The 27,877-nt window shown below is 43.2% G+C and overlaps 2 protein-coding genes across 4 annotated transcripts in view; one reads left to right on the top strand and one right to left on the bottom strand.

The window, feature by feature from the left end:
• Window positions 1-7,850, top strand: part of disp1 (dispatched homolog 1 (Drosophila)) — a 134,261-nt gene extending 126,411 nt beyond the window's left edge. Inside the window, 4 exon segments of the mRNA XM_028605176.1 lie at window positions 32-1,621; window positions 2,993-3,256; window positions 4,859-5,744; window positions 5,747-7,850. Coding sequence (XP_028460977.1) covers window positions 32-1,621; window positions 2,993-3,256; window positions 4,859-5,744; window positions 5,747-6,618 — 3,612 coding nt within the window. The 3' untranslated portion in view covers window positions 6,619-7,850.
• A 7,903-nt stretch (window positions 7,851-15,753) lies between these two features.
• On the bottom strand, window positions 15,754-26,970 carry tlr5b (toll-like receptor 5b). Of its 3 annotated transcripts, none has more exons than XM_028605422.1 (6): window positions 26,716-26,969; window positions 26,006-26,065; window positions 21,268-23,548; window positions 20,971-21,105; window positions 19,969-20,057; window positions 15,754-16,931 (listed from the first exon to the last, which is right to left on the bottom strand). In XM_028605422.1, the coding sequence occupies exons 2-6, from the start codon at window positions 26,051-26,053 to the stop codon at window positions 16,686-16,688; spliced, it is 2,799 nt and encodes a 932-aa protein (XP_028461223.1). In that variant the 5' UTR covers window positions 26,054-26,065; window positions 26,716-26,969; the 3' UTR covers window positions 15,754-16,685. The 3 variants fall into 3 exon arrangements, with proteins under 3 accessions (XP_028461223.1, XP_028461225.1, XP_028461224.1); XM_028605424.1 differs by having other exon boundaries at window positions 21,268-21,946; XM_028605423.1 differs by lacking the exon at window positions 20,971-21,105 and having other exon boundaries at window positions 26,716-26,970.
• Between the last annotated feature and the right edge of the window lie 907 nt (window positions 26,971-27,877).

Genomic DNA, 27,877 nt, shown 5'->3' with positions numbered 1-27,877 from the left:
GGTGAATCTTATTCTCCGTCTCTGTTCCCAGGTACGTTCCCATCGGGACTACTGGAGTCTCTGCCAGCGCACCAACGACGCCTCCTGTTGCCCCAGCTGGACTCTCGGGAACTACATCGCCGTCCTCACCAATCGCTCGTCCTGCCAGAAGATCACGGAGCGCGACGTGTCGCACACGCTCAAGATCCTGCGCTCGTGCGCCAAGTACTACCACAACGGCACGCTGGCGCACGACTGCTGGGACATGGCGCTGCGGCGGAAAGACCAGCTCAAGTGCGCCGGCGTGCCGCGGAAGTGCACCAAGTACAACGCCGTCTACCAAATCCTTCACTTCCTGGTGGACAAAGACTTCCTGAGTCCCAAGAGCCTGGAGCTTCCTCCGCCCGTGCTCCGATCCAGCATGCTCTTCTCGCCCACGGAGAAAGGCGAGTCCATGATGAACATCTACATCGACAACTTTGAGAACTGGAACTCGTCGGACGGTATCACCACGGTGTCGGGGATCGAGTTTGGCATCAAACACGACCTCTTTCAGGACTACCTCCTCACGGACACGGTCTATCCTGCCATCGCCATAGTGATCGTCCTGCTGGTCATGTGCGTGTACACGCGCTCCGTTTTCATCACCCTCATGACCATCATAGCCATCATCAGCTCCCTGATCGTGTCCTACTTCCTGTACCGTATGGTCTTCAACTTTGAGTTCTTCCCCTTCATGAATCTCACGGCGCTCATCATCCTGGTGGGCATCGGCGCCGACGACGCCTTCGTGCTCTGCGACGTGTGGAACTACACCAAGTTCGACAAGCCGCACGCCGAGCTGTCGGAGACGGTGGGCGTGACGCTGCAGCACGCCGCCCTGTCCATGTTCGTCACCAGCTTCACCACGGCCGCCGCGTTTTACGCCAACTACGTCAGCAACATCACCGCCATCCGTTGCTTTGGCGTCTACGCCGGCACCGCCATACTGGTGAACTACATTCTCATGGTGACGTGGCTCCCAGCTGTGGTGGTGCTGCACGAACGCTACCTGCCAAACTTGTTCCCCTGCGCCAAGCCCGCGCACCCGCAACAAGGTTTCTGCACCCAGACGTTCTGGGCAGGACTTTGCCAGAGGGCCGACAAATGCCTGTTCGCCGTCTCCGAGGCGTCGCGCATCTTCTTCGAGAAGGTGCTGCCCTGCGTCGTCATCAAGCTGCGCTACCTCTGGCTCTTCTGGTTCCTGGCCATCACGGTGGGCGGGGCCTACGTGGTCTGCGTCAATCCCAAGATGAAGCTGCCGTCTCTGGAGCTGGCCGAGTTCCAGGTGTTCCGGTCCTCGCACCCGTTCGAGCGCTACGATGCCGAGTACAAGAAGCTGTTCATGTTCGAGCGGGTGCACCACGGCGAGGAGCTCCACATGCCCATCACCATCATCTGGGGCGTGACTCCCGTGGATAACGGCGACCCCCTGAACCCCAAAAACAAGGGCAAGCTGACGCTGGATAGCAGCTTCAACATCGCCAGCCCGGCGTCCCAGCTGTGGATCCTGAGCTTCTGCCAGAAGCTCAGGAATCAGAGCTTTGTCTTTCAGTCCGAGGAGCAGGACTTCACCAGCTGCTTCATCGAGACATTCAAACAGGTCAGCCCTGCATGTGTGCTATGTATATACTACAGTGTTTCCCCTTGCTTTGTGGAAGACTTAGGTGCATGTATTTGGCCAAAGGGGTTTAGGCTTCCTTCCTCAAGAAAATGTTAAGTTTTTCAATTTAAAAAAAAAAAACAATTTCCCCAAAGATTTTGAGTCTCTGGGTTTTTGTGTCTCTTTGTGGTCAGTTTGTGTCCCTTTTGTGGTAGTTTTGCGTCTCTTTTTCACATTATTGTAGACCATTATTATAACCATATCTCTGTCTAAAACATTGGAAAAGCTAGGGCAGATCGTAAATAACACTCCAAAAGCTTAAAGACAAAACTCGCTAAAGAAATCCAACTACTGTCATTACATCTGAGCAAAGTATAGTTACATTCTTACATTCATTCATGATAAGTGTGCTGCCCAAAACCGCTCGGGTGCTGCACCTAAACTTTCTGATGGCAGGGAAAATCCTGTACTAGGTCTGCAGCTATCGGTTGTTTTAGTAATCGAGTATTCTAGCAATCATTCCATCAGTTAATAGAGTAAGAAATATCTTGAACATCAAAACTTAAAAAAAAAAAAAATGAATGGACATAAAATTAGTAAACACCCCTGAGTGCAGGATGAGTCATCAAACCTTTGAAACCATTCTACAGGAAGAGAACAGACCGTGATTATAATGTAAAAATACTCAAAATGATTTTTTTTTTTTTTACAAATATTTGGAATAGAATAATAGATAAATGACCATTTATCATAGGGACACATGGTTGACACTGGAAAAATGCACAGGGGAGTTCATATATATCTAACTGCTTGAATTTGTTGATGAAAACCGTGTGTAGGAATATATAATAATACTGAGGAGGTGACTCATCGTAATATCGATTTGAATCGTCGACAGGATAATCGTAATCGAATTGTGAGGCCAGTGAAGATTCGTAACCAACCAACCAACTAACCAACCAAGTGTCACTGAATTAGAGCAAACTTAAAACTTTAACCCTTGTGTTAAATTTAAAATTAAAACTCTTTTTTTTTTTCGACACTTTTGCCGCTTTTCCCGATCTTTTTGTTGTTTTTTTCCCCCAAGTTTTTGAAGCTCTTGCCAACATTTTTGTCACTTTTTTCAACGTTCTTTTATAAAAAAGAAATGTATTTAAATATTCTATAAAATTGAATAAAACACCCAAATTCAATGAAAATAATGAACTGATCATTTATTTTACTTGTGAAGAGCGTTGTACGGAACCATCCACGTTATTGTTTTGGACAACTTGGTCAATAGAAACCCAAATTTCAGACTTTTTGAAAACAACAGGAGGGTTAAGTGTCACTGGACATAACGAACTTTAACCTGCCACTTCTTTTGCTCAGTGGATGGAGAACCAGGACTGTGAGGAGGCGTCCGTCTACCCCTGCTGCAGTCAGTCCACCTTCCCCTACAAGCAGGAAGTCTTTGAGCTGTGCATCAAGAGAGCCATCATGGAGCTGGATCGGAGCACCAACTACCATCTGGACAGCAAGACGCCCGGCCCGCGCTTCGACATCAACGACACCATCAGAGCCATAGTGTTAGAGTTCAAGAGCACCTACCTCTTCACCCTGGCCTACGACAAGATGTTCCAGTTCTACCGCGAGGTTTGTACTAACTCAGTGTTTATAGCCTTTTTTGCCAATATTAAAAAACACAAAATATAATTTAGATTGGATGTATGTCACTGTATTGTATCCTCCATTTTGTTGTATGTCCATATACAAGACATTCTGGCATGGCTTAAAGGGTAACTACCGTTTTTTTTCAACCTGGACCCTATTTTCCTATGTTTTTGTGTCGAAGTGAGTGATGGGAACAACAATTTTTGACATTAGTCCAGTATTAAGCGAGATCGCTGCAGTCGGCAGCAATCTCAAGCTACAATGTAAGTTAATAGGGCAATTGTACAGCTTGTATTTACCTTCACAAAAGTGCTTGTTTTGCCCCTGACAGACTCAGAATAATATTCTAAGTGTCTGACAACATTAAAGAAAGGATCCCTTCAGAGATAGACCTTTTTAAAACCTCTAAGACCTTTCTGTTTAACCAGAAACAGCCCTGAAGTCGCTAGCGCTAAACCCACCAGACTCCATTTAAAAAAGCAATACTTTTAGCGTGTATAGAGCCAACATATTTTCACATGCAAATCAGTAAACTGTTTATTTCAACCAAAACTAGAGTTGTGATGGTTGTGGAGAGATGACCCAAAACAGCTTTTCATAGTTTTATTTTGTTCCTGTCGACTTTGAAAAAGGTATATTTTACGATACTAAAATTACTGTTTATCTACATGGAGACTGGTGGGTTTAGCAAACGTAATTTCGCGGATGTTTTTATGTTTAAAAAAAAGATCTTACTCTTTAACAGAAAGGTTGACCTCCTTAGAAATCCTTTCTATAATGTTGTCAGACACTTAGAATATTAATCTGAGCCTGTCCGTGGCAAAACAAGCACTTTTGTGAAGGTAAATACAAGCTGGACAATTGCCCTATTAACCTACATTATAGCTTGTTGTAGCAATCTTGCTTGATACTGGACCAATGTCAAAGATTGTTGTTCCCATCAGTCACTTAGACACAAAAACATGGGTTCCAGGTTGAAAAAAAACGGTAGTTACCCTTTAAGTGACGTTATGAAAAAAAGTTCACTGGATTTACCTTCACACTAGATCCATAAATCTGCATGTCAGGCGACTTGACAACCATTAGTGCACATTTAAGAATACACTTACACTTAGAATAGCCCTGTGAATTGCCAGGAAGTCCATAGCCATCACGTGTTAGTCGGATTCCCATCTCCCTATTGCTCCATAGCTTCAGGAAATTAATTTATGTATTCCACTTGAAAGGATCACATATACTTTTAGAAAAAGAATATCTTTCTTGAGATTTGGCAGCCCTATTTGGCCTATATGGATGCCTTGCTGACTAATATAGGAGACCTAATTTGAATTGATATGCCCTTGGTCATGAGGAAAAGCTATTGTGTCTATATATTTTTTTTTTTTATCACCTACTCCTTTTGAGTAGTGTCTTCCTTAGTTTGTAAGTAGGTGGGTTAGGGAAGGGATTTGGAGTTATGTCTTTGTAAGTTTATGTATTTTTTATTTCCTTAAATTGAAAATTAAAAAAAACACAGACAAAAACAGGATAAGTTTAGTTTCTGCTTTGATTCCCCGGACATTAACGGTTGCGGATGTGTTGCAGGTGGACGCCTGGATCGAAGAGGAGCTGCGCTACGCGCCGGCAGGCCTCAGCCACGGCTGGTTCATCAGCAACCTGGAGTTCTACGACCTGCAGGACAGCCTGTCGGACGGCACGCTGGTCGCCATGGCGCTGTCGGTGGCCGTGGCCTTCAGCGTCATGCTGCTGACCACCTGGAACGTCATCATTAGCCTGTACGCCATCCTGTCCATCGCCGGCACCATCTTCGTGACGGTGGGCTCCCTGGTGCTGCTGGGCTGGGAGCTGAACGTCCTGGAGTCGGTCACCATCTCCGTCGCCGTGGGGCTCTCGGTGGACTTCGCCGTCCACTACGGCGTGGCCTACCGGCTCGCTCCGGAGCCCGACCGAGAGGGGAAGGTGATTTTCTCCCTCAGCCGCATGGGCTCGGCCATCGCCATGGCGGCACTGACCACCTTTGTTGCCGGGGCCATGATGATGCCCTCCACCGTGTTAGCCTACACCCAGCTGGGCACGTTCATGATGCTCATCATGTGCATCAGCTGGGCCTTCGCCACCTTCTTCTTCCAGTGCATGTGTCGCTGCCTGGGGCCGCAGGGCACCTGCGGCCAGATCCCCTTGCCCAAAAAGCTGCAGTGTCAGGTGTTCTCCGAGGTCACGTCCAAGAGCCCCCCGGCTCAGGGGAAAGGCTCCGGCCTCGGGAAGTACCAGCTGGACGGGCGGGGCGGGGAGGTGGAACATTACGAGCTGGAGCCCTTGGCCTCCGGTCAGAAAAGTGAAGATAAAGCCGGAGAGGAGCTTTCCAACGGAATCCCTCCCCAGCAGCGCGGCGGCCCGTACTCGCACATTCATTACCAGAGCAACGCTGGCCCAGCCGGACCGAGAACGGCCCCGGGGCCACGCTGAGCTCAGCAGCCCGGTGCCAGTACTCTCAGAACACTAACTGCACATGCGGGGACCCTCCTCCTCCACCTCCTCAGCAGTATGCCCCCCACCCCTGTGCTCAGCCTGCCCAGGACCCCCCGTCCTGCCCTCCCACCCCACAGCTCGTCCCACTCTCAGGAAACTCCCCGAGTAAACAAAGCGCAGCCCTGTTACCTACAAACCTGGACCCGGTCTACACGCACACGGAGTGCCGAATGCACTACGTCCACTGCCCCCCCGCACATTTCCACCCCTGCTCCCAGGGGAGAGGAGCGGCGCCCAGGCAAGGCCTCGTCCACAGCTGCCATCTCAGGAAGTATTGTGTCCACACAGGTTCAGCCAGAGAGCAGAGAGCCACAGCTCCCTGCTTGGAGCCCGCGGGACACGAGGATGACCACAGACACGAAACGAGGCCCTCGGGCCCCGACGGTAGCCAGAATATCAGCCCCCCAGCCCCGACAGGAGCTCAGACTCTATGCCCCTCCCCCTCCCTGGGCTCACCACACACAACCAGTTCTGAAAGACAGCAGAGAAGGGACAGTGGCCATTGCTGTGGTGTTAACCACGTATCCACCACAGCCACAGGCACAACAACACACATGGACACTTGTTGTAAAATCCCCGGCAACCAGGAGCAGCTCGGAAGCCTTTCCGTCACACGGGAGGAAAGCGTCAAAAAGTGCAGGCGCAACTCCAAAAGACAGCGGGCGTCCTCCGCCTCTCCAAAGAAACTCTACTGTTTTAACAGGGCGTTGAAAGTGAAGTGCAATTCGGCTTCAGAGTTTAACGTGCCAAAAACTGAAACCAGCGTGCCTCCTATTGCAATACACACCAATCCCTCTTCTGAAAGCTTATGCTGATGACAGATTGATATTTGTAAATGAAAACTCAATCCAGAACAAATAGCAAATCAAACAAGGTTTGTGATGTGTTTGCTGACCCAAGTGCCTCAATGTGTTTCATGCAACAGCACAGACCCACTCAATATCATCTGTTTACATCTTTCTTTTTGTACTCAACAGGACTTCACATGCCACATTAGGTGTTACAGTGAAACACACACTATTGTTAAAGCTACATCATTGTGGGAAATCGACGGGTGTCCCGGTTTCGATTTATTTTAAATGGAAAATTGATCCAAACAAGTTTTCGGTGGCGACTATCAAAATCAAGAGCGGGATCGGAGATTCTCACAGGATTGTTTTCTCTCTCCACCCCCGCCTATTTGCGCACATCCGAAGAAAAACTACAACGCACAGCGTAGCTTACCGGCTGTTAGCATGCCGCTAAAGACACAGGGTAACGTTAGCTTACTGGTAGCCCGCAGCTGCTCTTTTCCAGACACCACGGCCGCTGCCGGAGTCGGAAATAACGAAGATACTACAAACAGGAAAATCCTTGTGCTTCCCAACGAAGGTAAAGCATGTGCACTCCCGACGGGACTCCATGGTGTATTCAGGTGCACCTTGGTAAACTATGTGTGCATTCAGTTGCACCTCGTAAACACCTGAGAAACTTACTGTTGTTGCAAAGTGGCCTTCTGTTATCTAGTGGCTCTTGTTACGGCATGTTGAAAATAAACCGTTAGTCGTAAATTTAATCGAATCGTGGATTTGGAGAATCGTGACACCCCTTACTCTTCACGTGCTAGATTTTACAGTGATACACACACTATATCATTATGGGAAATGAATGATCTTCACACAAAGGCTCCTCCATGAAATTTACCAAACTACAGTGTTAAATATACTCATACAGCAGAAGCCATTTGCACCGACATGTGCACAGACAGTAGTAGATGTAGTATCTATACTATATATATATATATATATATATATATATATATATATATATATGTGATATTGTGTGTAATTATTAATATATGTTGTCGGATATAATCACATCAACCGTAACACAAATGTGCCACATTTTACAGTTCAAGCTGATAAAAAAAACAAAAAAACAGTCATCGCCTGAGAGTTTTTGTATTTGTGGGAGCTAGTGTTAAATTCTGTGTGCTCTTCTGTTCAAGTCGCCACACGCCTCAGATAAAAGATGTACTGTATGATTAAAATGTCTTTTTTATCACCTAGTCCTGGTGTCTCCTATTGTCTGCTCTCCCTACCACACACACACACACACACACACACACTTAGACCATAAAATGAGACGAGGCTGTGTTTCAAAGGAGAGGGTGTATCTTTAATCATAACAGCATACACCTGTTTCATTGTCTCATAACTGCTGGCGCCTCCAGTGCTATCTGTTCCATCTGGCCTGAGGTCACTGACAGGATTTAAACCGGGCCGGGCTGGCTCTTCTTTATGCTCATGTAGACGTGATTTACACCAGAATAACACTCCGGTTTTATTACCGGTTGTGGTACAGAGCTAATTTTCTCAAAGCTACAAGTCCATCTACAGCATTTCTACTCAGGACCTGTTTGGAAATGGGTTTGTGAATTGCATAAAAAAAAAAAAGCCTAAAACCGTAATCATAAAATAATTTTCTCAGCCGGGTTAATGGATTGGTTAAAAAAAAAAAATCCACTTTGTGTTGTGCTGCATTACATCAACTGAAAGAAGTGCTCAAACCTTATAATAGGCCTGCTGAGGCAGACTGCTTTAATTACAGGGAGACAACACTCTGGCACAACGCACTGAGCAAGCAACCCAGCTCCCATCAGCTATGGTTTTCATGTCTAACAAATATATGTTTTGACTGAGTTTCTCTTGTAATATTTCCAGGGCAACATTGGACCAAAATCTGCTGACTTCTCGGCCTGTTTTGTCTTTGAAACGGAGCCCGTTTATGACTGTGGTTTGTATACAGCCTTCTCTAAAACATTAAAAGGAGCGCACAGGTTTTTCACGTTCAGCGTTAAAGCGGCTACAATCAAAAATGTACTCTTAACCATGGACTAAATGACTGTTTGGATGAGAAAGGAGTCTTGTAGATTTGATGAACCCACCGAGAATTAACTCTCAACTATGCAGTTCCCCATAACTATACAGAGCTTTATAGCATCTTTCAGCTTGTTCTTTTAGTTTTTCGGGCTCGCGACTTTGATGCTTTGCTTCGCTCTCATCGCTGTCAGCAACAGCTTGGGTCACACAGCGAGCTGTTTTCGGCTCGAGAGCCTTGATAAATTGACTGTACGCTACGTACCCAGTACCGAATACGTTATCATATAGCTAGGGAAGACGCAGCATTTAGCAGTGAAAGAGAAAAATCTCTCACGATTTGGTAGAGACAAAAAAGGAATGTAAGAGTGAATAGAGGACTTGCGTTATTCAGTTTTCATTAGGTGGGCAGTAGTCTGTATCAACGACGTTTCATTTCCGGGATTGGTCAAGGTGCTGCAGGAAATTCCGCCGGATGTTCGTCACCTTCTGCTTTCTTTGTGTCGGCGTTATAATCTCCGGTGGATTTGTGAGGACTATGGTTAACTGCTCCTCAGATCTCTGCAGGGTAAATCCAGACAGCTAGCTAGACTATCTGTCCAATCTGAGTTTTCTGTTGCACGATTAAAACAACCTTTGAACGTACACATGTTCCACCAAAACAAGTTCCTTCCAGAGGCTATTTTGCAGAGGCACCGTGGCTCCATTCAGTGCTGCCCAAGACGATTGTGATTGGTTTAAAGAAATGCCAATAAACCAGAGCACGTTTTTCTCCCATCCCGGAATGCTGTGTGGACTAGCCAGACCCTCCTCCGCAGCGCTGTTGAGGAAGGTCTGCCAATGCGATACTAGGTGGCCAGAAACACCCCTAATGAAAGTGGCCAACCCTCAGATATTGCAGGTTCAGTTCATTTGGCAGCTGCCCAGTATGACCAGTATTTAAATGTAGAGCTCGACTGGTGCAGTTGGAGATGAAGTCATTAGCCCAGTAGTTACTTGACACAGACTGCTTCTAGTCATTTTCTTTTCACACTAACACAACTGAGGAGCGTGGCCAATAGAAGTCCACATTTTTCCGAAAGTCAAAACGGTCCCTTATTGAGCTATCTACAGCGGTGGAAGAAGTATTAAGATCCTTAACTTAAGTAATACCACACTGTAAAAATACTCTGTTACAAGAACAAATCCTGCATTTTTTACTTAAGTAAAAGTATTTAAGTTTCACATAAAGTAATAACAGTAAAAGTACTCAATAAAAATCACATTTTAGAAACTGGAAGCGATCCAAACAGTTCTGTCAGTCAGCTATGTGTTTAATGGGTTAATCATTTAGCTGGACTTGTACTATATATTGTTGGTTAGTTTAATTTATAATGAAACATCATATTTTATAAACTACATGTGTTTTGCGTGCAAAAATCTTAATTGGTAAAGTAACTAAAGCTGTCAGAATAATGTAGTGCAGTAAAAAGTAGAATCTCTCTGAAATGTAGAAGTAGAAAGTTGCATGGAATGAAAATGTGTTCTTAAGTACTTGAGTAAATGTACTTAGTTACATTCCACCACTGACAGATGTAGACCTTATATCCCTCTGCTTTTTCATCCCTCTTTTCTTTTATGAACCCTCTGACCTCCGTCTGTCTTTCTCTCCTACTAAATAAATTCCAACCAGGTGCAGGAGACACCTGTTTCCTCACAGGTCAGTTGGGGAAAGAAGCGGTCGTCCTCTCCGACCGTCTTCCTGCCCCTCAGGAACTGAACTCAAGTTAGTTAAAGAGCTCTTTTTGGCTCGCCGACGCCAATAGTCTTTTTTTTATTTATTTATTTTTTATTTCTTTTCACTCTTTGGATGAAAATCCATTGGAGCAGTTGGGCTATACTCCAGAGATCCCACATTTCACTGCATTTCTTTTGATGTGGAATCTCGCAGCCAATCGTCTTCTCACTATCTTCCAACAATTGACATCTCAAATTGAGTGTTTTATTATTTTGCGTCCCAGACACTTTTTCCATTGTGGTTGCAGAGGGGGGCACTTCTGTCATCACATTGCATTAGTTTTCGACGTGAAACGCTACTTTTCCACCACAAGCTTGGCTCGAAAAAAAAAAAAAGCTGGAAAATGGGCAGGATGATGAACAAATGCTGCTCTAAGCTTGAGAACATTTCACCCCAGGGCAGGCAGGCAGGCAGGCTGCTGCTGCTGCTGCTGCTGCTGCTGGTGGTGGTGGTGTCAGAGGAAAAGTACCGCTATGCGTTTGGCCAGTTCTTTCCTCTCATCACCGTCACGCCCCTTAACCCCAGAACAAACTTCCACAAACAAACAAGCCCTATGAAACATATTACGTAAGCAAACCACCCGCACTGGGCTCGCTTGATGCTGAAGGAGAGATCTAATTTTGGCTCATAGAGACAAGTGCGTAAATCCCAGGGGGGTCGGGGGGGTCACGACCCCCCATCTAAGTGTTGTCCCCCCCCCTAGAAATATCATTAAAACAATGCTGAGTATTGTAAATAACATAATGATGTACACTTAAATATCGGTGTAAGCAGTAAAACAATACAAACCCCAAAAAGTGCTTTTTAAGTTTAGAAACATTTTGAGTCCCCCCTCCCTTGCCTCAGAGTGGTTTGGTCCACTGCATGCTTTAGGATCTGCGCTACACTCACGGTGACAGTCACATCGGTAGTGACAAGAATGTAGTAAGTAGGCGGTTCAAAGCTGTCTTATTCACATTAAACATCAGATTAAGTTTTTCTTTTCTCATATAGAAATGATGCTGAGTAATTAATGAATTAGTCATGACAAAAAAGTTCGCTATGTTAGTGTAATATAGTGTAACGTTACCTAGCTTGTTGGATAGAAATGCACCCACTACAACTAATGTTACCACGGCGATAAGCCTTACGTTATGTGTGTGAACTTATATTCGGGTTAATTTTGGAGATCTACAGTTGTTTTTTGCTCAATATGAAATTAAGTGGCTGATCAGTTAAGTATATCCTCTGTCCCAGACATAACCTAATATTTATGTGGAGGACGCAAGATCATTTTAGAAATATAATATGACCGCGTGGTGAATCTATGAACCTAACTCATATTTAGACATCTGACGTTAAAGATTTGTGTTGTCGTTGTCTAGATAAAATGACAGAGAAAAGAATAACAGACATAAGATCCTTTGTCAGTAGCCTACACCAAAACGCTGAGTAAGTACAATAAGTCCTCATATCAAGACAATTTGGTAACATCTTTATAAGAATGGGTGCTTATGGAAATACTAACGTCACTATGTCACAGGCAAAGGAGACAGAAAGAACTGAGGAACAGGGAGACCAGGGACAGTCAGGTGGAGAGTCTCAGGGAGACCAGGGACAGTCAGGTGGAGACCAGGGACAGTCAGGTGGAGAGTCTCAGGGAGACCAGGGACAGTCAGGTGGAGAGTCTCAGGGAGCAGGGAGACCAGGGACAGTCAGGTGGAGAGTCTCAGGGAGCAGGGAGACCAGGGACACTCAGGAGGAGAGTCTCAGGGAGACCAGGGAGAGTCAGGTGGAGAGTCTCAGGGAGCAGGGAGACCAGGGACAGTCAGGTGGAGAGTCTCAGGGAGCAGGGAGACCAGGGACAGTCAGGTGGAGAGTCTCAGGGAGACCAGGGACAGTCAGGTGGAGAGTCTCAGGGAGCAGGGAGACCAGGGACAGTCAGGTGGAGAGTCTCAGGGAGCAGGGAGACCAGGGACAGTCAGGTGGAGAGTCTCTGGTACGTGTGTTGAGCTTAGTTCATATTGTTGGAGGTGTGTGGCTGTCAGGGTTAGCAGATGAGTTTTACCAGTGGCTCACTAATTTACATTATGATCAGCTAATTTAACAAGTGTACAAAAGTATTGTATTTCTTTTATATGGGGACACTTTTTCAAAATAAGTCATTATGTTTTAAGGTATTTTTGTGGCTTGATTGTAAACAACTTAAAAATAAATACATGGTTTTAAAGAAGAATATTTCGGTCAATTTAGTCAGCTTTTTTATTGAATCACGAGAAACACTGAAAAGAAGGATAATGGTCCAGTCTCCATGCTACACTAATGATAGTATTAAGGCTTTCTTCTGTGTACGCATGTCTTCTGCCAGTATAAATGTGACTGTATTATTTGTGTCCCCTTCAAAAATTGCTCTTCAGAAATTTTATGTTTATTGTCCCCCCCTACTGTTAGATCAGATTTACGCCCTTGCATAGAGATCAGTTTGTGTTCCCCTCAGCCTCAGATCCACATGGCTGTCTTTATTTTCCTCCTCCTCCTCTCAATCACTGCAGTGAAGATGAGACCACTTCCCCTCAGAGGATCCCTCCTCTGGTTTGCGTGAGCATTCCCTGTAATTATATTTGCTTAAACAGAGGTCAAATATTAGCCATGGCCATGCGGCAGGGTTTATTCCGTTTCCCTGCGAGGGAGAATCTCAGAAGCATGTGTGTCCGTTCTAAGTATATTCTGCAGGCCTGAAATAACTGTGAAGAGGCCGCAAAGCTGGAGAGCTGGTTTACAAGGCAAACATTTGCTTCCACTTTTCAAATTACATTTTGGTGCAGCTGCCGGGCCACTCCAGATTTATAGACGATCTTTTCTTTTATCTCCTTTGTTCAATAGCGGAGCAGATCATTTTTTTCAGCGATCTTTTAAAAAAAAATCTTTCACTATCTGCATTTGACCCATTCGGTCTGATAACATTCGGAAAGTCTAGAAAAGCCGCACAATGAAATCATTTAATTCCCGTTGAAGGTTACCGGAGTGCTCCGGAAGTAGCCGGCTCGGCCGGAAGAGGTCTCTGTGCGGCTGCTCCGTGGGCCCCATAGAGACTCGAGTGAAGATAATGACCTCTTCTGAAGAGTCCATCGTGTTACTTTAATCCTCCGTGTCCTCCTTGGCTACTAGCAACTGTGTGGAGGAGGGGTGGGGGGCGTGTGCGATCACTGAAGGCTTGTATCATGTGGACGCGCCGACAGTTTTGTTGTCATTACTTAGAATTCCTCATGGGGGGGGCGACAGAAACTACACACTATAGCTTTAAAGGCACCGTTTCTGAACTGAGCGCTTTGATACTGTCACAGTATTTATATAGCACCTTTACCCGCTTTATAATAATAATAAAAAGACATGGGAATTAACTTTTCACCATATTAGAACTTTGAAACTTTGGTACTATACACTTAAAATCCATAGGCTCTTTATGCCTTTACATTTATGTACATCCAAATGATACCCACCACATTTTGGGGGAACTTGCATTTTCAAGTCCAACAATGGCACAAAAATCCCAGAAAATGTAAACAACTGCATAATAAAGGCAGCCCAGACAGATGTTAATGTTGTACCGTGTTCAGATTAATGGACTGTCCACAGTGAATAAGCAGCAGGAGCCTCCAGACAGGCTGTAATGTCGGGAACAGCTGGCTCATAAAGGCTGGGAGGATGCAGGCGGCCGGGGCCAACAGGACGGAAGCTCTCCTCTGGCCAGTAGCTTCCTGTTTTCAGACACACAGCTCAAATAAAAGGAAACCTGCTGACCCCGGATCGACTCTCATCTTACAGTCCAACAGACCCAAGTGCTCAGAGAGACGCTTTCGTTTGCAGTTGCTGTGATAATAACGAAATGGTGTCATTGAAAGGAGCCCTTGTCGAATGTGAAACCCAGTGCAATTTTAAACAGTCGCCATCTAGTGGTGAAAAAAGAAAATAAAAATCCAAAGGGGTCCCTCAAAATGTTCTCCAATCAGGCATCTGAACACTCACTCCATGCTTTTATCCTTATTTGTTACATTTTTTTTTTAAAAAGCACACAAAACCATTAAATCTGAGAATTAAAAAAGCCCCAGATTATTTGTTCTGGGAGATGGGTCAGTCCTCAGATGGATGGATAAGCACATAAGAAGCTGGGTCCTAGACTAGTTTGATGATAGCCAGACAGTTTATTTTAAGAGGACGGAAGAATGAAGGGATGCCGTCAATACAGGAATGGGCGTGTGAGATGGGTAGGGTGGGGGCGCTTGAAAAAAATGTCATATAAATGGGTTGCCAGGTTGGATGTCTACCCTAGAAAATGGAGAAAGTAGCTGAGCTTTCTGGAGGGTTCCTAAGAAGCTTTGTGCTGGGGGGAGACGTGTATGATGGGCTTATGGTGTTGTCATTTATACATATGTTTATTTGGTTTATGGCTTATGGTCTATTTTGTTACTATTTTATTGAATGGTCTTGAATATTGTTGTCATCTTTTCTTATTTTTTTGTCTGGGTGAGTGGTAATGATGAAGGGGGGAGGGATGTGTTCATGTTGCGAATTGTATGTTTTGTGTGTTGTCAGAAAAATAAGTTGCGTGCCTTTGCATGGAAAGGAGCCAGCTGAGGTTGTTGGGGCATCTGGTAAGGATGCCCCCTGGGCGCCTCCCTAGGGAGGTGTTCCAGGCACGTCCAGCTGGGAGGAGGCCTCGGGGAAGACCCAGGACTAGGTGGAGGGATTATATCTCCAACCTGGCCTGGGAACGCCTCGGGATCCTCCAGTCGGAGCTGGTTAATGTTGCTCGGAAAAGAGAAGTTTGGGGTCACCTGCTGGAGCTGCTGCCCCCGCAACCTGACCTCGGATAAGGGAATGAAGATGGATGGATGGATGGATGGATGGATGGATGGATGGATGGATGGATGGATGGATGGATGGATGGATGGATGGATGGATGGATGGATGGATGGATGGATGGATGGATGGATGGCTATTTTCCGTTCGTAGTCTCTGGGACAGTAGGTAGTAGGTGCTAAGTAAGTAGGTTTGGGTTGGGTGAACCAAACCCAAGACAGAGATTAGGATAGTTTGGAGCAGAAATCCCATTGAATAGATTTAAATGTCTGTTGTAGTAATTAAGATGTAATCATGAAAATATATGTTATACATTGAGATATTTTTTACTCTACTCCAACTCATGAAAAATACATTGTTGTATTAGATCGTTTAACTCAGAGGTCTTCAACGTCTGAAAGAGAGACGGAGCTGGGACCCCCTGCTACATCTATTGTATTGAACTGAGATGCATATTAAACCGGGTGGATGGATAATTATTCATACATCATGTTTTATTTGTTACACATACATGTGGACGGCGCAGTGAATCCTTAAACTTAACTATGGCTGTGGATGGCTACCATAGTGGCTACCTAACTTATAGTAAGCATCATCAATGTTGTGTACATTATTTTACGAATAGGACAATGTATTGTTGCTAATATGTTGGATTCATATAAATGTATATTTTTAGACATTTTAAAAATAATAATAAAAAAAAAAGAAAAAACAACTTCATCTTCTCCTCCTCCAAGCTATTAGGGATGATCAGTGCCGTATTTGCACCAACATTAGCGAGAACGGCTGACAAATGCTTACCAAACATTGTCATCACATTTTTTGAATTGAATTGAATTTGAATTACACTTAATCTTCGTTACATTACATACATTATTAATTCCATTGACGTAATAACCTTAACAAATCCCATAATATAAAAAGAAACTGCATTTCGCTGTCTTTGTACTTGTACAGTTCATAATGACAATAAAGTTGAATCTAATCTAATCTAATAATCATTTTGTTATACTGTACATGTCATTGGGTCATGGAGTGCTTTAAACGCTGACAATAAAAAGATGACAACAGAAACTAAAATAAAAAAAGGAATTATAAATTGATTTATGCCACATTTTATCAAAGTACATGGAAATTAAAATGAAAAAAGTGGACAGGACATGTTTTGCATCTGGTTCTGTGGAACTCAAAAACAAAGGGCTTTTTTTTTTTAGCAGTCTTCGCCTTTTCTTCCTCTGAAGGTTGGCACCCATTTTACTTTTTTCCTTGAAAATCAGAAAGCGAGAACGTCTTCCTCAGCCTGCTGAGGATCCTGAGTACAAGTTTACTAGTAACACTTCAGCGGGGTGGATTATGGATACATAATCCATTTTTATCATGGTTAAAATAGGTTTTCTTCAATCAGAGTTCACATAGCAACTGCGCCGATGTTCTCGAGCTGGATGCTGTCCTCATTCTGAGTTTGGACGTCAGGCTGCGCAGGCTCCGGTTTGTCCTCCGCGAACGCTTTCACCTTCGTGTCTTTGAGTATCTGTGAGACGAGCCGATCATAAAACCACTCCAGGTCCTGAGGGTCCTCCGGCCAGATTAGGTACTCTCTACTCCGGACGAAAGTTCGGACTGCGTTGTACTTCATCAGCTGGTAGCGAGCCACCTTGAGTTGTAATGTGTAAGAATGGAGATAAAAGTCAGTTGTGATAATCAAAGAACTTCCATTGTATTTCAAAAAAATTGCACAGGACCAGTTTTCTGCCCTATTTAAAGCAATGCCAATTCCCCATGACACATACTATATATTTTTTGTACATGTTGCACTCAACCCATTCAGCCTCTTTTTTTCTTATGCAAAACAGGTATTTTGTATACATTTAATTTTATATTTATTGTTTATTTCATTTTAATGTTTAATATGTTTATATATAGACCAATCACCAAGGCAAATTCCACGTAAGTGTAACTTATTGTAGCAATAATCCCTTTTCTGATTCTGAAGTTAATTTAAATCTGGATGAAGCCTGACATCTACTGGTGAAAAGTAGGTACTAAATGGCCCTTTATCCACTGATCCTTGGTGCTGCTTGTTCTCTACACCAGGGATTCCCAACAAGGGGGTACGTGATCCCCAGGGGGTACTTCTGCCAGGTACTTGGAAAGATTGTAGAGTAGCTTTTTTGAAAAGAAAATATGATGAAAATACATCCACATATTAACGTGAAGTCAGCTGTAACACCCGAACACGACATGTTGCAGTTATATAAGGGTGTGTGAAAGCTAGTTAGCAAGCGAGCACAGAATGTTTGCTAGAAGTAATGAATAAATGGTAGAAAAAACTAGTTAAAAGTAATGACTAAACATTTCCAATGATTCGCTAAAGTAATGGAGAAATGGTTAAAATAGCTCAAAGTTGAAATAGCTAACGGTTGAAATAGTCAGCTAAAAGTAATGGATATACAGTTGAAATATTCAGCCTCCCTCCATGTAGTAGTAATAGCTACCTAGAAGTAGTAGTAGGATTGCTGACCAAACTAACCTTAATATTGACAGTTCAATTGTATAAAATAATATCCACTTTTACATAAAGAATAGTGTACATTTGGAACATACATTGTGAATTGATGAAGGCGTACGAAAGTTCATCTGACAAGGCTGTGGGGGGGACCTCGGACCAAAAAGGTTGGGAACCACTGAACTACACTTAACCTGGCACCAAATATGAGCCCATACCAGATAGAAAGTTTGGTACCTATTTTCACAAGCAGTTATCCGGTTTAACAAAAAAATTGGTTTTGGGGTTTGATTACTCTTTAAAAGGTCCCACGGCATGAAAATTTCACTTTATGAGGTTTTTTTAACATTAATATGCATTCCCCCAGCCTGCCTATGGTCCCCCAGTAGCTAGAGATGGTGATAGGTGTAAACCGAGCCCTGGGTATCCTGCTCTGCCTTTGAGAAAATGAAAGTTCAGATGGCCCAATCTGGAATTTTACCTCCCCCTTTCTCTGCTGCTCCCCCCCTCTCCTCCTCAAAAGCTACAGACACAGAAATGGCACATCCAAAGGAAAGCTCATTGTGGGACTGGCTCTAGTGGCTGTCTCTTTCCGGAAATTCAAGGCTGAATTTCGGGAAAGAGACTTCAGATACAGTATTAGGGGACCACTAAGGCCTATATAAAAGAGACTTCAGATACAGTATTAGGGGACCACTAAGGTCTATATAAAAGAGACTTCAGATACAGTATTAGGGGACCACTAAGGTCTATATAAAAGAGACTTCAGATACAGTATTAGGGGACCACTAAGGTCTATATTAAAGAGACTTCAGATACAGTATTAGGGGACCACTGAGGGTTATATAAAAGAGACTTCAGATACAGTATTAGGGGACCACTGAGGTCTATATAAAAGAGACTTCAGATACAGTATTAGGGGACCACTAAGGTCTATATAAAAGAGACTTCAGATACAGTATTAGGGGACCACTAAGACCTATATAAAAGAGACTTCAGATACAGTATTAGGGGACCACTAAGACCTATATAAAAGAGACTTCAGATACAGTATTAGGGGACCACTAAGGTCTATATAAAAGAGACTTCAGATACAGTATTAGGGGACCACTAAGGTCTATATAAAAGAGACTTCAGATACAGTATTAGGGGACCACTGAGGTCTATATAAAAGAGACTTCAGATACAGTATTAGGGGACCACTAAGGTCTATATAAAAGAGACTTCAGATACAGTATTAGGGGACCACTAAGACCTATATAAAAGAGACTTCAGATACAGTATTAGGGGACCACTAAGACCTATATAAAAGAGACTTCAGATACAGTATTAGGGGACCACTAAGGTCTATATAAAAGAGACTTCAGATACAGTATTAGGGGACCACTAAGGTCTATATAAAAGAGACTTCAGATACAGTATTAGGGGACCACTAAGGTCTATATAAAAGAGACTTCAGATACAGTATTAGGGGACCACTGAGGTCTATATAAAAGCATCCAAAGAGCACCATGTCATAGGACCTTTAAAGCAGCTCTTGAATATTTTTGTATTAACAGTGAATCACATGACTACTTGTGTGTTAAAGTTGTCTGTTGTGGATAATGAACCCACAGAGCACCATCGCCCGACTCCCTGTTGTCTCCCTCAGCCCCATGGCGCTTTCAACCCATTGTTTTGGTTTTACGGGCCACAACTGTACTGTCTTGGTTCACCATCACGGCTCTCATCAGCATTGTTTTTGGCAGCAGACTACCTTTCAGCAAAAATGCTCTAAGACCCACTGGGCACCACCTGCCCAGCACCAAACAACAGGAACGACAAAGTTAGCGACTAGCTAGTGAACATAGTGTAGCATTTAGCAGCTGAAGAGCTGGATTTTCCCTCAGGAATTCCCGGGAACAGAACCAGAACTAAAAGAAGAGTGAATATTGGACTTCAATTTGTCGGGTGGCCAGAAAAAACACCAAATAAATGCTAATATTTCTTTGTATCTCATTGATGTGTAAATAGGCAACTGCTTGCTTACAGCTAGTTTCCTCTGCCCCAGTGGCCCAAAGAAATCTGTTATTGCAGGTTTGAAGTAAATATACCCACATATAAAAATCCTAAATTTCTATATATGACTTTTGCCAACCCCCAGAGAATGGATATAAAGAAAGTAACTCAGCAGCCTTGTACACACCTTCCCTACCACCAACATAATCAGGACGTTTGTCAGCTCCTCCAGCATCTGGCCCTGGGCCAGAGTGAACGCCTCCAAGCACCAACCATCTAGAAAGAGGCACAACCCAGTTAGTTTCTTTAAACTTTTTAATTTTTTTAATTTGGTTATTTATTTTATGATTCAGAGAAGAGTGAAAAGAAAGATGAGAGAGAAACAGCCATGGTGCAAATTGGCATGCTAGCTTTCAGAAACTCAGGATTGCAGTAAGTGGCTTGTTTAAAGGAACAGTTCGATGTTTTGTTACATGCGTACCACTCGGTTTGTCAAATATGAAGCTACAGCTAGCAGACAGTTAGCTTAGCATAAAGGCTGGAAACAGATGGAAACAGGTGGAAACAGCTAGCCTGGCTCTGTCCGAAGGTTAAAAAAACCTGCCTACCATCCAGGATGTGCCTGTGTCAAACAAATCTTAAGATGGCGCACCCTGCATAATAGTAAAAAATTTATGACTTAGCTGCAAATACAAGAAATGGTAATATTATTTATTACACTACTGAAATTATTTGAAATTATGTGAGTGTAACGCTGCAGTTTGTTTTTGCCATGTAGGACTAGTGGCATTGTGTAAATAGCTTATAGGCTAAACAAAATGTATGGTTGTGTGGCTACACGTGCTATTAGAAAATCTGATGTGATGTATGTTGCCACCGTAATGTTGCGGATGTTCAGTGAGTAGAACCATTGCAGTCACCACATTTCACTGTGATGACACTGGTTTTATGCAACAGTTGTGCTATGATGTTATTGGGGAAATCATTGCAGCATTAAATGAAGAAATAATGTTGCAGCTCGCCTCCGCCACCATATATTTCTTATTGGACAAAACTAGTCGCCTGTTGTTGATACGATGTGCAGTAGACAAATATTCTGAATCACGTTTTAATGAGATCCCAAAATAGGCGGCACAGCGGGCTCAGTGGTCAGCACTGGTGAATCACAGCATGTAGCACTGCTGAGTACCTGTTGTTTGACTTTCTGTATAAAAGTTTACATGTTCTCCCCGTGTTTGCGTCGGTTTGGCCCAGGTTCTCCGATTTCCTCCCAATAAAAACATGTATGCTAGGTTAGTGCTCCAGTCCCCCAACCAGAAAAGCACTGGAATAAAAAAAAAAAAAAAAAAAACTCATTTAACTCTTGGCAAGAAAAGGAATGAATTTATCTCTCAAAATGTCAAACTATTCCTTGAAAGAAAACAAAACAATGTCAAAGTCAAAAGAATAGACTTCCAACTGTTAATCAAAGTCAGAAAAACTGTACCTTTAAGGAACTCTTTGGAGACAACGCACACAGTCTTCCTGCTGCCCCAGATGGCATCTCTGATGTTGGAAAGGTGATCCCCACCTGGCAGGAAGTCTCTGGCCTCGAAACAACAGCGGAAGATGTTCTCCTCTGAAAACTCCTTATCCAGCTTCTTCAGCAAAGCAGCCTCTACCCACCCATGGTCATTGCTGCTGAAGCAGAAGAAGGCATCGTACTGCGCTTCGTCCACAGGAGGTGGCGGTTTTGGTCCTTCGACAACCCTACCGACGATCTTTTTGTAGATGATGAATATGCGCCCTCGGAGACGGGCGTAAGCGATCCCGCTGAGGATGGCAGTGATGACGAGGAGAGCGGAGAAGATAAAGAGAGCAAATTTAAGATCTTGGACGGCCTTTTCGTCATCTTCCTCGCATGGTTCGATTATCGTGAAGTAATCCAGCAGACGGGTATTTTGGAGGGCTGCTGGAAACTCACATCTGTACTCCTCAACGGGGCTCAGAAAGATTACGTCGGTCACGTTCAGCCACGTCAGGAGGCTCTCCAGATTGCAATCACAGTAGAAGCGATTGTCAGCCAGGCTGAGAACGCTGAGAGACCGAAAAGCCATAGGGTCTGGGGAGGCCAAAAAGTTGTTTGAGAGGTCGAGTCTTTGCAGGCTGGCTGGAAGGAGATCCGGCTGCAGATAGGTTAAAGCATTAGAGGAGAGGTCGATCTCTATGATCGAGCCTAGACCGCGGAAAATCCCTTGTGGGAAAGTCGCAATGGAGTTGAGGCTTAAATTTAGACCGAGCAGATTCTCTAGTTGATCAAACAGGTCGAGGCAGTGCCCCTGTGCCCAAATCATATTTAGTGAACTGCCGTGCAGATCCAGCGCTTGCAAGCTATTGTTATAAGGTACTGTCACTTTCTGACTGCACCACCTGATGATGTTGCCACCAGAAAATAAATTTTGGAGATGATTGAATTGAGTTAACAACCAATAAACATCCTGTAAATTTGTCAATCTGTTGTCTGAAATGTCCACATGGATACTGTTCTTGCCCAATCCATCGATTTGGTATAGAGAATTCAACTTATTGTCCTTTAAAAGAAGAAATTCCAAGTTTGGTAATTGCGCAGGACTACCCAGATTTCGCAGTGAATTTCCAGTCAGATATAACGCTCGTAATTTTGGAAGACCACTGAATGCTTTGTCTCCCAATGCACCAATGTGGTTGTTAGACAAATCCAAAACCCGGAGATCTGTCAGATGGGTGAACGTGTAAGAATATATTTCTCCTAAGAGGTTGAATGACAGGTTGAGCATTCGCAAATGTCCTTGAAGACCATTGAAGGCATTTCTGTTAATCTGATTGATTTTGTTAACGGAAATGTCAATAATTATTGCATCTTTCAGAGGACTTAAAAAAGCATTCTGCAAAGCAAATATAAAACTTCTAGATAGATCTAAAATTTCAACTGCACTGTTCATGAGACCTTCGAATGTGCTTTCATCTGGATCGGGAAGGTTGTCATATGAGAAGCCTTTGCCCATGTGGCCAGAGAATATAAGATGAGCAATCGGAGTACCATCTATTGCTTTAAAGAATTGTCTTGATATGTTCACGCCGAACCCATTGCTGGATAAGTCAAGGATTTTAAAGGTCATCCCTCTGAAAGGGTTCCCGCATCTTTCCCAGTCAAAATCTCTACTGTACCTGAGGGGATTGGATTGCAAGTTCAGGAGTGTGAAGTTTTTCCCCCGGAAACCAACAAGATCCTCTTCACATAAGCTTTCAATCTTATTCAGTTTGAGGTTTAGCTGTGTGAACTTTGTGAGTTTTGAAAAGAACATTCCTGGCCGGAGTCTCACTATTTTATTACCAAAGAGATCAAGCTTTTCTAAGGACAAAAGTGGCTCCAGATAACTTTCTGCTAGTGTGGAGTCTGTCAAATTGCAATAATCCAAAAAGAGATGTTGTAAATTGAACAGTCCTGCAAAAGCCCTCGGTTCCATCTGAATGCCACGATTGGAGCCTAGGACCAACCTGGTCAGTTTGCTCTGCCTGAGGAAAGCGTTGTTCCTAATTATGACGAGCTGCCCATTCTGGTTTCCAAGATCTAATTGTTGCAGCTGGTCATAGCTTCTGAGTGAGCTGCTGTTGAGCTCACTGATGTAGTTAGACTCCAAGAAGAGGTGGGTGATGTTGGGAGGCAGAACAGGAACCCAGTAGTGGTTCTGGTAGGCGCAATTAGCCACAAGGTTGTACAAAGTGCATGATGGGTAGCATGTTGGTACCTGCAGGTAGGGAAGTTACATTATTTAAGGATATACGCCTTATTAGCTTTCTGTCCGACAGTTGGATGAGAAGATTGATACCACTTTCATCTGTATTGTAAATATTAGAGGTGGAAAAAAAAAAAAAATACAGCATAGTATTGCGATATTTTCTGTGGCAATACTGTATCCATACACCAAGTATAGATCTCATCTTATATTATAAAAATTGCACAATAGTGTTTAACTTTTTTGGCTAACTTTTTTTTTTATTAATTACAATTATTAAACACAATTTAAGTGAGATGAAGAAACAGAGTAATGCATCTTTTTTTTTATAACAGATGTTGACAAAGTTTTTTAATGGGGACATAATTTGAAGTTGAAAAAAAGGTAATAAATTGCAATATATCACAGAATATCTCAATATGTTTAAAATTGCAATATTATTTGGACATGGAGCCAGCAGCCAGTTAGCTTAACTTAGCATAAAGACTCGAAAACAGCACCGATTAAGTTTAAAAAAAAATCCTTTTAAAACATGTTAATTCGTGATCTTTAGAAGTGCTGGATTTGCAGATTTGGTATTGTCAGACAGAGTCAGGTGAGCCGTTTCCCCCTGCTAGAAATCTTTTGTGCTAAACCGACCAACTGCCGGCGGTAGCTTTTGATTTATCATACAGATTTAGGAGTGGTCCATCTTCTCATCTGATTCTTGGCAAGAACGTGCATAAGCATATTTCCTAAAATATCAAACTTTTTCTTTATTTATTGTCAGGCAGGAATATGAATCAGACTAGCATTACATTTTTTTGAAATTCATTTCTGGTTAGTGTCTTCTAACTATTCTTCTTACTGAACAAAGTACAACTAATCATGGGTGATTTTAGACCATTTTTAGTAATAGTTACATGCAGAATGTAGGCTGATGAAGTGTCTTGATTTGGAAATAAATCATTAAAAAGGTGAATGACAAACACATCTTATTAATTTAGAGAAATATTGCCCCCCCTAAATTTCATCTCAGCCCCCCTAAAAATGATAATAATAAACAACCTTTTTTTTTTAAATCAAATTTAGTGCTTCAAGTTAGAGTTCGCAAACGTGTCTGTTAGTGACAGAGGACAAACTTTAGCCATGCTGTCTCTTAGCCATGCTGTCTCTCCACCACAACTGGCAGCTTTTTCTCAGTGTTATTTATCAACTAATTCAGGTTGTCAGTGGACATCCAGATTATAGCCAGCGTCAACGTCTATTCCCAACTAGTTCTGGTTGTTAGTGGACGTTTAGATTATGGCCTAACTGGACATCATTTCTCAGTGTTATTCATCAACTAATTCTGCTTGTCTATGTACATCCAAATTCTAGCCAGCGTCAACGTCTATTCTCAACTAGTTCTGGCTGTGAGTGGACGTCTAGATTAAGGCCTAACTGGACATCATTTCTCAGTGTTATTCATCAACTAATTCTGGCAGTCAATGGACATTTAGATCATAGCCTGGACGGACGGATGGACGGGATATCAACCTGTTTTGTACGTCCACAGACGTTGCTTGCTCAGTGGGAGTTACAGGTTCAAAGGGCTTGGTTTAATATATCCTGTGTCGCTGTCGCCAACCCAGTCACGGAAAGGGTTAACAGAAACATAGTGTTGGCCAGTCGGAGGTGGTCGTGCCAGACTCCCGCCTTTGGCTGAGTCGCTATCTAATCTGTCAGAGGGAGAGCAGGAGTGCGGTTGTGGAGTTTAGCGTGGTTAACACTTTTGCAAGGCACTGTATCCGTGTCACATTCCAGCCCGGTCTCACGGCAGTTCGTGAAACCGTCACGTATTTTTAATCTATTGATACGGTGTTCACGGGGACGTTTTTGTCGTTTATTTCGTGGTGGTCAGCACGAAATGTAAACTAATGTATTTAAATGGGAAGCATATGTCGTGGTCACAGCACGTCTACGGTAGTGAGTAGTATGAAATGCCGAAAAATCCACGTAAGGAGGTTGGTTGGGGGTGGTGGATGGGTCAAACAATTCCGGACTTTCACGCCGGAGGCCGGGATCGCGTCCCGCGTGTGGCGTTTTGTTTCCCCGTTAACTGTCCCGCTATTGGCGCGCGTTCCCTGCGGCCGTCTCCCGGCGCGTGAGGCGTCCTTTCCCCGTTGTTTTTGTCCTTAACCCAACCTCCGCCATCCCGTTATTGTCACCCGCGGCCGTCTCCTGGCGTGTGAGGCGTCCTCCCCCGGGGTGTGGTGTTTGCTTTCACCCGTGAATCTCCCTATAGACCATTTCGTGCTGGCCACCACGAAATAAACGACAAAAACGTCCCCGTGAACACGTTTCAATAGATTAAAAATACGTGACCATTTCACGAACTGCGGTGAGACAGGGTTGCACATTCTCATCAGTGGCTGAGCCCCCCTAGAGGTCTGATCCTAGAATGGCCCCTGTAACTAATCCAGTTTAAGCCCAATGTTGTACACATACCTGTAGGTATAAACCAATGAAAGCCACCTGAAGAGCCAGTGTCCACATACTGTCCTCGCCCTAACAGGATGTCCAAAGAGAAAGTCAAAGATGTTGTTACACAGGCTCAGCAGTGCAAATATCAGCGAGGACAGATAGGCATGTGAGCATTTAGTAAGGTATGTAGGAAAAAGGGAAACACTGTGTCAGATTGTTGGCTTTGGCAGGTTCGTGGTACACTGCTCACTACCATTCACGAATGATATGAGCTTTTATAATAAAGCTCCATTCGAGTAGCTGACATGTTTGCCTTGAGCTAATAAGCGGAATGTGTCACTGCAGTGATTATTACTGCTGCTAGCCCTCCCGCCTGCCGTACATGTTCCCTATCCGGATTTATAACTTTAATCATAAACGGCACTTCTTCTGCGTATCACCGTGAAAGCATTGAATCGGCTATTTGCCGGCGTTATAGCAGCTTCACCTTTATGCCTGCTGTAACTGTACGCTTTTCCATAATGTGTCATTAATTATCATCGAGCTGTAGCCCACTTAAGTTTTCGAGTAAGCCTTGGTTTATTAGTAAACAACATGCAGAGTGACACGCCATATTTATTGCACAATGTAGGCTATCTTTTAACAGTGGGTGAGAATTACTCGAATACATGTCCCTGGCCACAAATATTCTTTATAACTTGTATTTTACAGTGATAATAGAGTGAAAAGCTTACCTGTGTTGGTGTTGGGGAAAAGTGGGGAAACCCTTTGAGTCCTGTGAGTCGCTCCTCCCTGCAGACCTGCTGCTCCTCTATCTGCTCTGAGACCCGTCAACATGCCTACTATTGATTTTTCTGCCATTGAGACAGAATTGGGAAATGTTGCAATTTTACAAAATGACCAAATATCCATTTCCTCTTTCGAAAATGTTTGGCATTGTGTCGCCCCAGTTGTTCCAGTAGATCCACATATTATGGGATGCTTCATCTGTGGCGACGTCTAACGTCACCAACTTTTAACTTAGAAAGATCTTAACTCTTTATTCAATTTAGGACAAGTTACAAACCTATTTTCACATTTAGAAATTTCGCCGGTAAGAATGACGATTACAGACATCTACAGTTGAATTTCCACCTGTTGAAAAAGGATTGTGACTATAGTGTGTGCAATTGCCAGTGGTTGAAAAAGTATTCAGATCCTTAAGTACAAGTAGGATAGGCCTACTACCACACTGTGCAAAAATACTCTGTTACAAGTAAAAGTCCTGCATTGAAATGTTATTTAGGTAAAAGTATGTAAGTATTGTATTGTGTACTTAAAGTATTACAAGTGAAAGTACCCATTGGAAAAAAAATCCTCACATTTTAGAAACTGTAAACGATCCAAACAGTTCTGTCTAATCATTTCAGCTGGACGTTATATTGTTGGCCGTTATATTGTTGGGTAGTTAAATTTGTAATAAAACACAAATTGTAAAGTACTACTAGCCTAACTAAAGCTGTCAGATAAATGTAGTGGAGTGAAAAGTACAATATTTCCCTCTCAAATGTAGTGGAGTAGAAGTAGAAAGTGGCATGAAAAGAACAGACTCAAGTAACTGATTCCCCAGAATGAATGGAGAGTATGGAAATGAGAATAACTTAAAAACCGAAAACAAAAATCTGTATAAAATCTTTAAAAGTGATAACAGTACATAGTGGAGCTTGGAGTGTCCAAGAAGAGATCTAGAAACCTTAAGCTTTATAGGGTTAAATGGAGTTAACATTTTATATTTTTATATATATATATATATATCTCCAAAAGTACAAGAGATAAAACAAGTTTATTTCTTTCATACTTTGCAACATATTAACATGAAAACATGCATTTCGCTCCACACTTTACACATTTTTGTAC

This window comes from Perca flavescens, chromosome 18 (assembly GCF_004354835.1).
Source record: "Perca flavescens isolate YP-PL-M2 chromosome 18, PFLA_1.0, whole genome shotgun sequence".
In the NCBI taxonomy this organism is placed as follows: Eukaryota; Metazoa; Chordata; class Actinopteri; order Perciformes; family Percidae; genus Perca; species Perca flavescens.
This window is presented reverse-complemented; position numbering and strand designations above follow the sequence as displayed.

Excerpts from the sequence above, each read along its gene's own strand:
- tlr5b (XM_028605422.1), bottom strand. The coding sequence starts at position 26,053 with ATGTGGACACTGGCTCTTCAGGTGGCTTTCATTGGTTTATACCTACAG. Across the intron at positions 21,106-21,267 it reads CTCCAAAGAGTTCCTTAAAG|TGCTTTTCTGGTTGGGGGAC; the intron begins GTACAGTTTTTC and ends TTTTTATTCCAG. Across the intron at positions 16,932-19,968 it reads TTATGTTGGTGGTAGGGAAG|GTGGCTCGCTACCAGCTGAT; the intron begins GTGTGTACAAGG and ends TTACAACTCAAG.